This window comes from Lotus japonicus, chromosome 5 (assembly GCF_012489685.1).
Source record: "Lotus japonicus ecotype B-129 chromosome 5, LjGifu_v1.2".
NCBI classification, from domain to species: Eukaryota; Viridiplantae; Streptophyta; class Magnoliopsida; order Fabales; family Fabaceae; genus Lotus; species Lotus japonicus.
This window is the reverse complement of record NC_080045.1, coordinates 54,227,118-54,240,546: the sequence shown is the minus strand read 5'-3', so window position 1 is coordinate 54,240,546 and position 13,429 is coordinate 54,227,118. Positions and strand designations below refer to the sequence as shown.

Below are 13,429 nucleotides of genomic sequence, written 5' to 3'. Positions count from 1 at the left end.
CTTTATGCCGCCAAAGTATTATCTGAACTTGAACTTGTTAAATTCCAAAATATATTCATGTCATAAGAGGACACAAATATTATTTATCAAATATCATGATATATTTTTATCATATATTTGTCTACATTACTCCAAATTTTATAGTTATTCAATTCTGCTACCAGACCCTTGCTAGTCCGTGGGTCTTGGACAAAAAAAATTCTTTTACAAAAGTTTTTTTTTTGAACATACAAAAGTTTCTTATAGAAATTTGGTATACATATATATTGACCGTAAAAAATTGATGTAAATACGAAATTCTCACACCCTAATTATTGTGATTTTTTTTACTTGTTGCAACAACTTTGATCATGTAGAGTCTAGAGTTATAAATTAATAAGAAATTGATTCAACAAAAACCTACAATAAAGAGTGTTTAGAGATAATAATTTTAGGTAATAATATTATAAAAATATGTTACACAATCAACTAATCAAATTTTAAAGAGATAAAAATGAATTTTCTTATTTAGTTTAATTAGTTGATATATGACATATTCTTAAAATTTGATATTTTAACCGTGTAAAATAATTTTTCATATTCTGTACATGTAACTTTTTCTCTTAATTAAAAGAAACTAGTTTGTAACAATAAAAAAATTAAAAGAAATTAGTGTCTCAATATATCTAGTCCGTCGAGAGATCTTTAGTCAATGTGTATGAATAAATATTTGTTGAAAGAAACATACTCACTTTATATGATATTTGAGTCTTGAGAGATTAATCTCATGACTGCAGATCGTGATGATACCTATGGAAAAAAAAAATAGTTTAGTATTCATTTATAGAATTTATATAGTTTGCACTATTTTTTTGTTCTTGATTAAAGTATTATTATCATCGGTAACTGTGAGACTAATCTCTTATCTCACGATCAACGCACTAAATGGTAGGGGCTAGTGAAGATGAAATTTCATTAGAATTAGTTTAACAAAACAATTCATAAAAAATCTTTTATAGCTAGGAGATTCTTTACGCTCCTATGTAGGAATGAGCTTCCTCTAGTCTCCCTAGTATATTACTAACGATCTGCTCGGTAGTCTGGAAGTGTTTATCCTTTGTTCTACCATTTTTGTTAAAAAAAAATCTTTTATGACTTACTATAAAGTCAGAATCAATTAAAGAAAACAACTTCTAGGCCAGAAAATTGATTCTTGAAAAATTAAGAAAATAAACTTCTGAATTTCAGAATTGGTTGTTAAAAGATAGAAGTTAATCTAAACGCGTTTATAAATCACAAGGGTATTGAGTCATGAGTTTTGACTAGAGGGTCCCAACATTTTGTACCGTTAAATGTAGGCTAGGAGTTTCTTTCTTGGCGCTGATCTGGTCCCAACCAATCACTCCAATAAAGCTAGTCACTTTGTTTGCCACAGCTCACAGTTAGCAATTATATAATCAACTTTTCTATTTCTATACTTTTTAATTTTTGTTTTTTAATGTGAAAACTTTAGTGGCACATTAATCTCCTAATCCTGCTAAATCATTGAGTCCACCATACCATACCATGCCATACCAGCTCATGTGATACAGTCTGTCAATTACATCTCAGACTCTTGCCTTTTTCTGTGGAAAACAAGTTGTTCTGCTTCTAAAGTTGAACTGGCTTTCCTTCTTTTCCTTGGAGTTGTTGCCAACCAAATTATTCCTCTCACTTGAAACTTTTCTTTATTTGTTTCTCCAACTCAAGTTTTCTCAACCTTGGAAGTTAGAAGGTCACTTTGATAGCTTGGATTTTGTATCATGGCTACTGAGACTGTTGTATCTGATCATGCTTCTACAACTGATGAGGTTTGTTCCTTGATCTTGAGCTTCTTCATGTAGTATTTTTGCTCAATTTTAAGCACAAGTCACTTTGATCAAGCTTACATGTTGCTTTTTATGTTTCTTTTTGGAATCAAGCTTACATATCACTACTCAGTGGATAACTATGAGCAAACTTGGCTGATGGTTTTCTTTTGAAAAATATTATATTTATGATTCTTTTTTTGGGTGAAACAATTCTGGAATACTGAGAAGTAGGAAAGTTTGTTGAGTTTTGTTGGTTGTTTATTTATTATCCTTGCTGTTTTTACTTCAAACAAAATTAGTTATTTAAGTATTCACAATAACTTGCATGTGTTTGTTCCAGATAAGACCGAGTGAGACTTATAACTTCAATTATAAAAGGAAATTAGTTTGATCTATGAAAGAGTATAGACTATAGTCTACCTACCAAAATCAGATCTAGAAAATAAGTATTTTGGTGTGGACTGTGGGGCACAAATGAAATGTTAAATGAATAATTCAACATTAATCATATTTATAATTAATTTACTTTCCTCATTAACTTGATGATTCTACTAACAATTGATTCTTACAAGTTCAAGTTTTAAGTATACATATATTTTTCATTTAGGAGCTTATATGTATTTTAGAATTCACATGTAAATTTTTTGAATTTTCATAACATTAAAAGCAAGTTTGAGACCAAAAGTTGTCAAGTTGTGCCCAATGGATTGAAAATTTTCTTTTCAATATTTACCTTCTTCTTGGTCTTAGTGGTAAAATGTTGACATGTTAATCAAAATTCATTATGTAAATTTATATCCATGTCACTCGTATCTTCTTTAATTAACATGACAAAATTTATCCACGTGGAATAATATTTTCATCTAGGAAGTCACACAAATGATAATAAAGTTGCACATCTTCAAAAAAAAAATTATGAATTGTATTTAACATAAAGAGGCAAACTGGATTCAAAACTTGTTTGTGCTTTTCAACCTCTAAATTTACAATCCTAAGTTGGCAGTTATTGTATTCTTAAAAAGACTCTAAACATTATTTTGCACATCAAGAAATTGTTAATCTAACATAAGTACATAACCTTTGTTTATATTTTAAAACAAAAAATGAAAGGGGGTCAAGCTAAGAATTCAAGAGTAGTAAGCATAGAACAGTTACAACATGTCTCCCCTCTTATTCTGTGATTGCATCTAGTAGATAGTTTTATAAGATAAGACAGATATGACACATACACTTATAACTTAGATGAAAGAACATACCAGTGTGAATGTGTGATCCATGAGAAGATGTTTTCAGCAGACAAAATTACCTATAAGGGGGAAGGGGGGGGGGGGGGGACATTCATATTTTGTAATTTGTTTTCTATACATACGTCTGTTTTGTGTTTATGCTTAAGCATCTCTTCAGTGGGCGCTCTTGATTGAATTATAAATCATTTTCCATCTTTTATCATGTAGAAATTTGTGAAGATTGAAAAGGACGAAGCTCTTGCAGAAAAGATCGCTTCTTTAGCCAACGAAGATGGAGTCGAACAAGACAAGCCTGAAGATGCACAAGATCAAGCTACCCCTTCATCCAATACAGAAGGAGATGAGGTGAAGGCTGAGCTTGCTGCAGCTGAGATTGAGAAGCCTGATGATTCTCCTGTATTAGAGGCTTCTGCTGAAGATATTAATCTGAAACAAGACAATGTTGAGGATGTACAAATTCCAGAAGCCCCTTTCTCTAAGACAGAAGAAGAATCTGATAAGAAACTTGAGCCTGAAGTTACTGTAGACTCAACTGATGATTCTGTGCCATTAGAGTCAAATGTTGCAGTTGCCGACACTCTTGAAGAGGAGAAGGAACTGATTATTGATTCACAGACTGGTAGTATCACAGAACCAGTACATGTTGCAGCAGATGAGCCACAATCCACTGAACCTGCTGAGAAGGAAACACCACAGGAGCAAGAAAAGGAACCTGTGGAAACAGATGAAGAGAAGCAACTCGAGACGGCTAAAATTCTAGAAGCACCAGCTGAAACCTTAGAAGAATCAAGTGACGTTGCTGAGAATAATCCTCAGAAAGAACCTGAGGTGGTGGAAGAAGCTAAAATTGTGGAAACAGGTGTCCAAGAGGAGGTGAAGACTGAACCTGAACCTGTGGCCACAGAAAAAACTGAACCAGAACCGGAATCTGAAGAAATATCACAAGTGGCTGAGGAACCAAGCACAATTGCAATTCCAGAACCACAAGAGGCAGAGCAACCAAGCACAGTTGCAATTCCAGAACCCTCAGCTGAAGCAGATGAGAAACTGGGGGAAACCATAGAGGAAAAAACAACGGAAGGGACATTGGAAGAAACCGACAACAAGGATGTAGAGCCTGCAGAAACTGTGAAAGAAGAGCCTGTGATTAGTGCTGAAGTTGAGGAAAACAAGAAAGAACCAGAAGAGCAATCATTGGAACAAAAGGAAGAGGAGCAACCAAACACATCAGCAATTTCTGAAAACTCCACAGAAACCGGTGATGCCATTGCCATAGAGGAAACAACAAGAGAGCTAGAATTGGAGGTAGAGGCATTGAAAGAGACTAACAACTTAGAAGCAGGCCCCGAAGAAACAGTGAAAGCAGAGAATGTGGTTACTGCAGTTGATGAAAACCAAATTGAACCAGAAAAACAACCATTCACACAAGAGGAAGAAGAGAAGCCAAACACAGTTATCACTGAAACAGCAGCTGAGAGTGAAGAGAAGCCAAACACAGTTATCACTGAAACAGCAGCTGAGAGTGAAGAGAAGCCAAACACAGTTATCACTGAAACAGCAGCTGAATGTGAAGAGAAGCCAAACACGGATGTCACTGAAATAGCAGCTGAAAGTGTAGAGCAGCCAGGTGGTACAGCTGAAGTTCAACCTCCCAAAGACTCAGATATTGAGGTGGTGAAAGAGACTGGAAACTCAGAGTCAGAAGAAGTGCCTGTGACAGAAGAGAAACCAGATTCTGTGTCTACTGAAGTGGAGGAAAAGCCAAGAGAGCAATTACAAGTAGGTGAGGAAGTTGAAGAGCCTATTAAGGATGTGGAGACTAAACCTGAAACTGACAAGAGTGAAGAAACTTTGGAAAACACAATCAAAGAGCCCATATCAATCCAGGAAGAGAAAACTGACAAAGAGGAGGAACCTACCATCACGGAAAATACTACACAAGTTTCACCAAGTGAGGAAGCTCAAGCAGCTCCTGCAAATGTGGTGGAACCTTCACCTGAAGTTCCAGAAGAGATTGCTGAAGATGGCAAGAAAGAATCAAGCCTTACTGATGTGATTGAAGCGGTATCGAAAGAAGTAGCAGGCATTACAGAAAACCCTGAACAAGCTTCCATTGACCAGGAGGCTAAAGCTATTGAGGAAAAGGTTGAGGAACAGATTGATGTTGCTGCAAATGATGACAAGAAGGAACCAGAAGCACCTGAATCTGTCCAAGTATCCTCCAGAGATGTAGAGGTTGAAACCAAAAAGGTTGAGGAACAGAGTGAGGCAGAGGCAGCTACAACTGAAACAGAAATTGTGAAGGTAGAGAATGTTAAAAATGACACACAAGCAGTGGATGACAAGGTTGAGGAACAGATTGCTGTTGCTGCAAATGATGACAAGAAGGAACCAGAAGCACCTGAAGCTGTCCAAGTATCCTCCAGAGAGGTAGAGGTTGAAACCAAAAAGGTTGAGGAACAGAATGAGGCAGAGGCAGCTACAACTGAAACAGAAAGTGTGAAGGTCGAGAATGTTAAAAATGACACACAAGCAGTTGATGACAAGAAAGAAGAGAATGCTGACACAAAGGTGGATGAAATCTCCACTGCCATAAGTGAACCTGTTAGAGAAACATTGGCATCAAAGTTTAAAGATGAGGAATCTATTGAAACTGGAGTGGATAATACAGAGAAAGAACAAGTTGAGGAGCCTGTAAAAACTGAGGTTCAAGACACCAAGGAAAGTGATGTAACAAAAACATCCAAAGACCTTCCAAAAGAAACTCCAGCCAAGCCAGCTCAAAAGCAATCAAACAACATTATATCAAAGGTGAAACAGTCACTAGCAAAAGCAAAGAAAGCTATCACTGGGAAATCTCCATCCTCCAAGAACCTATCCCCGGAGGCCAAGGGAGACATTCAAGTCAAATAATGGGACAGATGCAGAATTTACATGTTTGCTTCCTTTTTCATTGTTGGTGTGCATAGCATTTATAGCGTACAAGTTGGTTTCTTCTATTCATTATTATTTTGTTTTGAATTTGTTTGAATGCAAGGAGGTGTGCAGAGTGCAGTGTATATAGAAGATGATCTAGGCCATGCTTAGAGGATCTAGGCCATGCTTTAGGCAGTACTGTAAAATTTGATTGTTTTATTCTGCTTGATTCTTTTGGATATATGCATTGTATTCATGATTGTCGTGAGTAAACAATGGAAGCCATTTTAACTTCCATGTGTTAAAATGACTGGTTTGTAAGTTCTGTAAGATGACCTCGTGATGATCTAGTATTGATTGTTTACTACACAAATTGTTTCCATCCATATGTGTCAATTGTGCTTAGTAACTATAGGAGCTTCCTCTAAACACAACAAGATTCTCTTCACTAAGATAATTGACTATTTAAGGTTAATTCACCAACCTAAGAAATTATTGCCAATCATGTAATGCTATCGGACTCTCTTCCCTTTTTATACAGAAATAGGTGAAAGAGAGACAGGAATATACCAGAGAAAACTGACGTCGACACAAGGTTGTCTGACTAGATGCTACTCAGCCATTGATAATCATGATCTATCAAAACCGAGAGATTCTAACCTCGTGTCTTCTTCTGGACTGAGATCCGACCAACTCACCCAGAGCCATTACGCCGGTCCAGAATATTAAGGCACAAACATAATGGGTTAGCTTCAGACCAGACAGGAGGAATACCATGTTTCCATTAACCTAACCAGCTAACTAGACTACTTTAGTTAAGTTCTTAGAACTATGGTTAAGTTGTTATGTCATGTGGCCAATGAGTTATGTCACGTAGGCATGCAGTTATCACCTAGCAACTGAAGAGATGATGACGAGCCAACAGATATAACTATAGTCTTTCCAAGAATAAATAAGGTAGACTCTATGTTCTCTATTGCTCTTCCTATATTCTAAACACTTTCTGGTCTGACTTGAGCACTAAAGTGTCTTTTGCAGGCATTCACCTGTACCCTAACAACTTAGAGCACCTGCTCCGCCACCGACCAGTATCTTTGAGTTCTGCAAGAATAATATGTCTATGGACTTTTCTTACACCCTAGTAATTATGTGAAATCTAGGCTTTTATACTAAATGGGGGCAATATGAAACGTTTGTACAGGTATTTTTTATTTGTGCACAAGTATCTTTCACAAGAGACAATTATGTTCAAGACGGGAACTTCCACATCCTGTTGCGGCCAACTCTCACAGTGAGAGTTTTTTGACATAAGTAAGACTCAAATGGAAACTGCCTAACTGGTATGGTAATATGTGAAACCAACCTCCACACAGATAATATTTCCAAGAAATTCTTACTTCCTTTTGAAGTAGTCCAGGAATACTAAGATGTCATGAACAAATGTGACATCCCTCTAGATTAGTTATCTACATTTTAGTGCTCCAAGAGTAACCCTTTTCAAGTATATGTCACGACATTTTTTCTCTAATTTTGAAGGGCTAAGAGAGAGAGAGAGAGAGTAAATTGCCAAGGAAAAAATATATATATTATTTCATTGATACAAAGAATCACTGTGGAAGATCTGAATGAAATATTTTAAATGCATATTTTTTTAAGATATATAAATTTTTTGTGATAATTGATTGAACAGTTTGCTAAGTGGATGTACAAAGGAGTGACGTGTCCCAAAATCTGTGCAATTTTCTAACTCCATAAATTAGGGATTCTAATGGTTTCATCCTCAATGACTCTGAAATATCCTCTGTAGTGATCTGCATTGAACTTGCCATGATGAGAAACAAGAGATTTTGGACTCACATTTCTGGAAAGCTGGATTCTCCTGATAGGCACAGTCAATGATGAGTGTCAATCATAACCTGCAGATACAACTCAACAGTAAGTTGTTGGTTCCATTATGAAACTCCTTTATGCTTAAAAAACAAAGTAAAAGGTGAGTTTGAATACATGCATTTAGTGGTACATAATCAGAAGGTTTACCAATCACAAATTTACCTTGTTTGCCATTAACAGCGCCACTGTCATTAGCCAAAGAGGCCTGACCACTATTGTGCACCAAAGCTGACTGTTCAAATCCAACAGTTGCTGTTTCGCACTAGTACAACGAAAAAAAGAACACAAATATCAAGCATAAGACTAGAAGGAAATTATAGATCAGGACACGGATGCATCAATGTTTATGCTATAAAACCATATAAACACTTTTGATTTAGATTTTGCCTTCTGTATAAAAAAAAAGTGTCCTGTACCATAAAATCTATACTTAAAAAGTTGTTCTGTCAGATACCATTTCCCTAAAAAATGAGTTTTAGCAGTTATAAGTAACAAACAGACAATCCACAATCTGAAGGATATTCACAAAATTATGTGACCTCTGATATACATTTTTCAAAAGTGATATCTATAATAAATTAAATAACTGGAACAAATCAGTAATTAAGAATGGTTATTTCAGGTGACCTAGAATGACTGGTAACACAATTCACAAGGGAAGAAATGGAGAGCAATGACAGAAAATGAATAAGACTAAGCAGAAGATGCATCATAAGTTAACAATGTTGGCAGTTATATATACAACTGAATAACTAGGTCAGGGTATAATAAATCAACACTCAACTATCAAGTATCAACGTTGAACCTTTATCCTAAGATATATATTCATATAAGTTCAGAAATATGTCAGTAAACAGACCTGGTGAGGCATCTGACTTGTTGTGTCACGGCTGCCGGTGCTTTGCTTAACTTGTGAGTCGACATTTGGCATTGGATCCTTTAAGCCAGATGCTGAAGCTGAATCCCCGGTTCCAACAAGTCCTGCTGGCCCACATGCATGCAGAACCGGAGCTGATGAGTTCATAAGTGGCCCTCCTTGAAAAGGAAATCCGGGAGCATGTGGCATTTGCATGGGAAGTCCCTGACCTGGAAGCCCAAACCCTGGAGAATTTGATCTGGCCATCCCATGTAAAGCAGTTGGTCCAGACATATGCGCAACAGGGACATGAGTTCCGTGCATTTGGGGGACCTGAATCATTGGGAATCTAGAAGATCCACCATTCATGTCAGGCATTCCCATCCCAAAACCCATACCCAACCCCATGTGCATGCCAACACCCATAGGTGAAAATGGAGCCATATGCGGTGTATGCATGTGCTGCATTCCTCCAGGTAACATCATTGGATGCATATAAAAACCAGCTCCCATTGACATCATCTGCATAAGAAGATAGGCATCAATCTCATGCTATAACTAGACCATTTACAATAAGAAAACTTAAAACTAAAATATTAGTAGAGGAGGGGAGAGATTACTTGAACTTGGAGCTGAAGTGTTTTAAGATACTCAATTGCCTCATCCAGCATAGAAGCTTTATCCACCTTGTATATACAAAGTCAGAAAAACCAAAATTGATGAGTATGAACACACAAAAATTATTTTAATAGTTTATGTTGATATTATTACTACAAATATACTTGATGAAAGACAAAGTTTCACAGGATTGAAACCCTGCAAATAAAAGCTTAACTTGACGTTTGACATCTATTGCTCTAAGCTGTAACTTCCAATTACCAGATAATTTTTCCATATTCCCCAAGAACGAGCATCAATAACTATCTAAGTTCATATACTTCGTGATAACCAACAAATTCAACAACTAAGTTCTTTAGGTGTACGGTTTACTTAACAAGAGCAAAACCAGGAGAAACCAACCTTATTGCAATTTGGTATGAGTTCTTGCAATGCACGCATCTTCTCGTTGATCCTGTCTCTTCGTCTCTGTATGCAAAAATTAATGTTAGATAAATCAGAAACAGCATAAACACGAGCGAAATGTGTTCGATAATTAACACAACAAATAGCAGATGGCCTTGCTCACCCTTTCAGATAGATTATGCACTTCAGCTGCACGGCTTCTCTTGGAACCGGTACCTCGTCCAGCAGATGCCTTTTTAACACCCACTGATTCTTCTTCAGCATCCTTCAAGTAAAATGCTTTCTTGGTTGATAGAGGGAAACAATGAAATAAATAGGAAAATAATTAAAAATGTAAAGATACAGTTTAAACCTATGATATTAACTTACTTCACTATGATACTCTGAGTCCTCAGTGTCTCTACTTTTCCGCTTCAAATTTTGATTTGGATCATTTGAACATCTGTCTATACCATTGCCAGAGCAAACAGAGGAAGAGGCTACTGCTGGCTCCGCACTTCTTTCAGCAGCCGTCGGTCCTTTAGCACCATTTTCAGCAATAACTTGTTTGGAAGTTTGATCAGTCTTAACAGCACTCTCTTTGCAAGCAGGTTCTGTCTGTTTAGAAACTACAGCATTCTGTTCAAGAGATTTTGGCAGCAAAGGTTTCAAATCAGCCTTGGATTGTGCAACAACCTTCTGGCTGTGCATGGTTAATTCCTTTGGACATTCGCCATTTGAATCAACGAGAGTTGATTCAGGAGGATTGAAGCTAGTTGAAGCAGCACCTTTATTCTTAACTCCCACACTGTCTGATCTCGCTGAAGATGAACCGGACTTCAAGCTAATGTTCTGAAGATTGGCTCTAACGATAGCAGCAGGCCTTGCAAAATGGGAGAAATTCATTACCGCGGAACCATTGTTTGGAGGCATTACATGATCTTGTCTCTGCACCTTCAAGCTAGAAAAATCACTTGAGGAAGATGGAATCTGAGCAATTTCACCATAAGGCACATTCTGGCTCATGTTACTTGTGTTGTTATTTTCAGTTATTTCTGATGCTCTGGATGCTACTAATGATGGAGGGTATAACTGGGTGGTGTTAGCTTTAGGTCTAGCATTCTCAACCTGTTCAGCTGAAGAACCCTTAGAAACATTCCCTGATTCCGCAGCATTTTTATAAGGTTCCCTAAATACCTGATTTCCAGTACTTCTTTTATCCAATAGAGTATAATTATTGGAGGCGGTGAGGTCATGTTCCGTGACCCCAGATAATTCATGTAAGAAATCAGAACCATATTCATGTTGCAAAGAGCCATCCATTGAATAATCCAACCAAGGCATCAATTCTTCATCTTGATTCAAACCCACTTCACGCGACGACACTGACATTGGAATCTCATTCAATTCAGGGTCTAAATCCCCAAACTTTCCCATCTTTGTGTTGTTACCATATCCTATACCTGCATCTTTTTCTCGACCTTTGGGACTGTGAGATGGTATGCAATGAGATGGCAAACTCCTGGAAGATGGGCTCCTTCTAGATCTACTGGACTGTCCCTGGCTAGAAATTTGACCACCCTCCCAAACCAGCTCAAAAAAATCATCCTCAGGCCTACACATTCAAACCCAAAACTCATAAACAAACAGAATGCAAATCAAACACAAGTAAAGAGGTCACATACTCCATGTTTGGAAACTCATTCAAAAACCTGCTTAAGCCAAAATCACAGTGGACAGAAGCAAAAGCTAAGGGAAATTGCTTCCATCGTCCTGTCCACCATGATTTCGGTTTCACCGTGGTTTTCGAACTAAGTCTCCAACCATTAATGCTAATGAACTTACGAGGATGGTTGTTCAGCTACACGTGTGTTGTTGATCTCTTTATCAAGCTTATCTCTAGCCAGCCGGAATAACTCATATAGAGGCATGATGAATCAATCAATCAATCCACCAACAGAACCAAAAATAACTCAGAAATGCCTCAAATCAAACCAAGGCACTTAGCCTCCAAATGTTGCTGCTTTCAAACATGCTCTTCTGAGAAAGTTTGAGGACATGGAAGAAGAATAGAAACCTGACGTAAGCCACACTACACAATCAATCTCTATTGAATTTAAAAGGAGAAGAAACAAGCTTACATCACACTGCAGAAACAATTTGCAAAATAAAAATCCTTATATTTTAATAATACAACTAGTCTTTGTCAAGGAGAAACAACAACACAGCAACACAAAATTAAATAAACAAAACAGCATTAGTCAAACAAATTCTATAAATAATCCACAAACCTTGCCAAGTAAAGTAAGGGGAAACCTTTTAAAGATTCGATCTTATTTCTAAAACTGGTTCCATTGACAATAGTGACACTAATTCTCGGCTGAGATCAAGGGAAAAACACATGTAGCTGCAATAACTACACAGGTTGAAACCCAGTGACCACTTCTCAAATGGGCACCAAAAAAGATGCAAAATTTCAGGAAGCTCTTTCAGACCCAGAAGGCTTTTCCTAATCCAAATGCAAGGAAACTGGAACTTGAGTGGGAGTGATCATTCCCAAATTCACCTACCACCAGAGAAGTTATCAAAAAGCAATCTTTTTAGGCTTCAGAGAGAGTGTATCTTGGAGAAAGAGAAAGAGAAAGACACAAAATTTCAGACCCAAATGGACGTAGAAGGCGGCGAAAGGCTTGCAGAAATTGCAGCGAACCAATGCCAAAACGCACGCACAGACAAAAGGGACAGGAACAGAGATAGTGGGAGAGAAACTCAGGGGTTTCTAGTTTTGTAGAAAACTAAACCATGGTTAGTCATAACATGTCTTCATGGTTTAGTTTCTGAAATGGTGCGGTTGTCAGTTGTCACCTTCCTCTTATGCGAGTGAATCACACGCTTCTCTTTTGTTTGGGGCTTTTGACCTAGGCTTGTGATTGTGATTGGTCTACACCATTTTCTCACTGACACCATGAACTCATCTAGTTTGTTTGTGTAGGTTTTTAACCGTCATGAACTGCAGAGGAATGAGATTCGAACTCAGCACCTTTTGAGATTTTAAGATGAGTTGTATTTTGAAGAGCACAAAACAATGAGAGTTGTAAGCTTCGTTCGAGGGTTATTTTTTATCGTTGGCATTTATGAAAGAATTAGTTCGGGCCTAAGAGCGGCAATTTACCTTGCGGCGGTATCAACGGTTCGAGTATGCTTATCTTCAACTCGCGAACCTAGCCGATCCAAAACTATATGAAAGCACCCAACTTTTTTCGATTCTACATTTTTATATCTATTATTATATTTATCATTCATGGACGTTGATAAAATTCTCATTCCATCTAGGATGGCATGACCTTCAACTTAAGGGTGAAGTCCAAACGATGAAAGGTTTATGGTGGGTTTTGACAACTTTAACGTACGACAGAGTTTGATATTTTAGGGGTCATAGTGGAAAAGTTGACATAAAAGTAATATCTAGCTACTGCAATTACAAAATTGTACATGAAATTTTTACCTCATATGACTCCTCATTCAATTCTTTCAAAGTCATTGAATCTTTTTCCTTGTTTGAGAATCTCCCCCTTCTTCCATTCTGTCCCGATAATATTTCCGAACGAAAAAACTCATTACCCTCACATATTTGAATAATAGGTATCAATCCGGGAGGAAGTAGAAACCAATTTTTTTATGATAAAATG

The 13,429-nt window shown here is 37.1% G+C and overlaps 2 protein-coding genes across 6 annotated transcripts; one reads left to right on the top strand and one right to left on the bottom strand.

Moving 5' to 3' along the window:
- The first annotated feature begins 1,488 nt into the window (after positions 1 to 1,488).
- Positions 1,489 to 6,365, top strand: LOC130717579 (uncharacterized). Its single transcript, XM_057567849.1, has 2 exons — positions 1,489 to 1,829; positions 3,284 to 6,365. Exons 1-2 carry the CDS (start codon positions 1,782 to 1,784, stop codon positions 5,987 to 5,989), a joined length of 2,754 nt encoding a protein of 917 aa, XP_057423832.1. The 5' UTR covers positions 1,489 to 1,781; the 3' UTR covers positions 5,990 to 6,365.
- A 1,166-nt stretch (positions 6,366 to 7,531) lies between these two features.
- Positions 7,532 to 12,568, bottom strand: LOC130717580 (transcription factor PIF3-like). Of its 5 annotated transcripts, XM_057567851.1 has the most exons (10): positions 12,402 to 12,567; positions 12,032 to 12,306; positions 11,586 to 11,817; positions 10,131 to 11,355; positions 9,925 to 10,044; positions 9,759 to 9,824; positions 9,359 to 9,424; positions 8,742 to 9,260; positions 8,045 to 8,144; positions 7,532 to 7,908 (listed from the first exon to the last, which is right to left on the bottom strand). In XM_057567851.1, the coding sequence occupies exons 3-10, from the start codon at positions 11,669 to 11,671 to the stop codon at positions 7,898 to 7,900; spliced, it is 2,193 nt and encodes a 730-aa protein (XP_057423834.1). In that variant the 5' UTR covers positions 11,672 to 11,817; positions 12,032 to 12,306; positions 12,402 to 12,567; the 3' UTR covers positions 7,532 to 7,897. The 5 variants fall into 5 exon arrangements, with proteins under 5 accessions (XP_057423834.1, XP_057423833.1, XP_057423836.1 ...); XM_057567850.1 differs by having other exon boundaries at positions 12,032 to 12,568; XM_057567853.1 differs by having other exon boundaries at positions 11,586 to 11,780; positions 12,032 to 12,568.
- Positions 12,569 to 13,429: the final 861 nt, after the last annotated feature.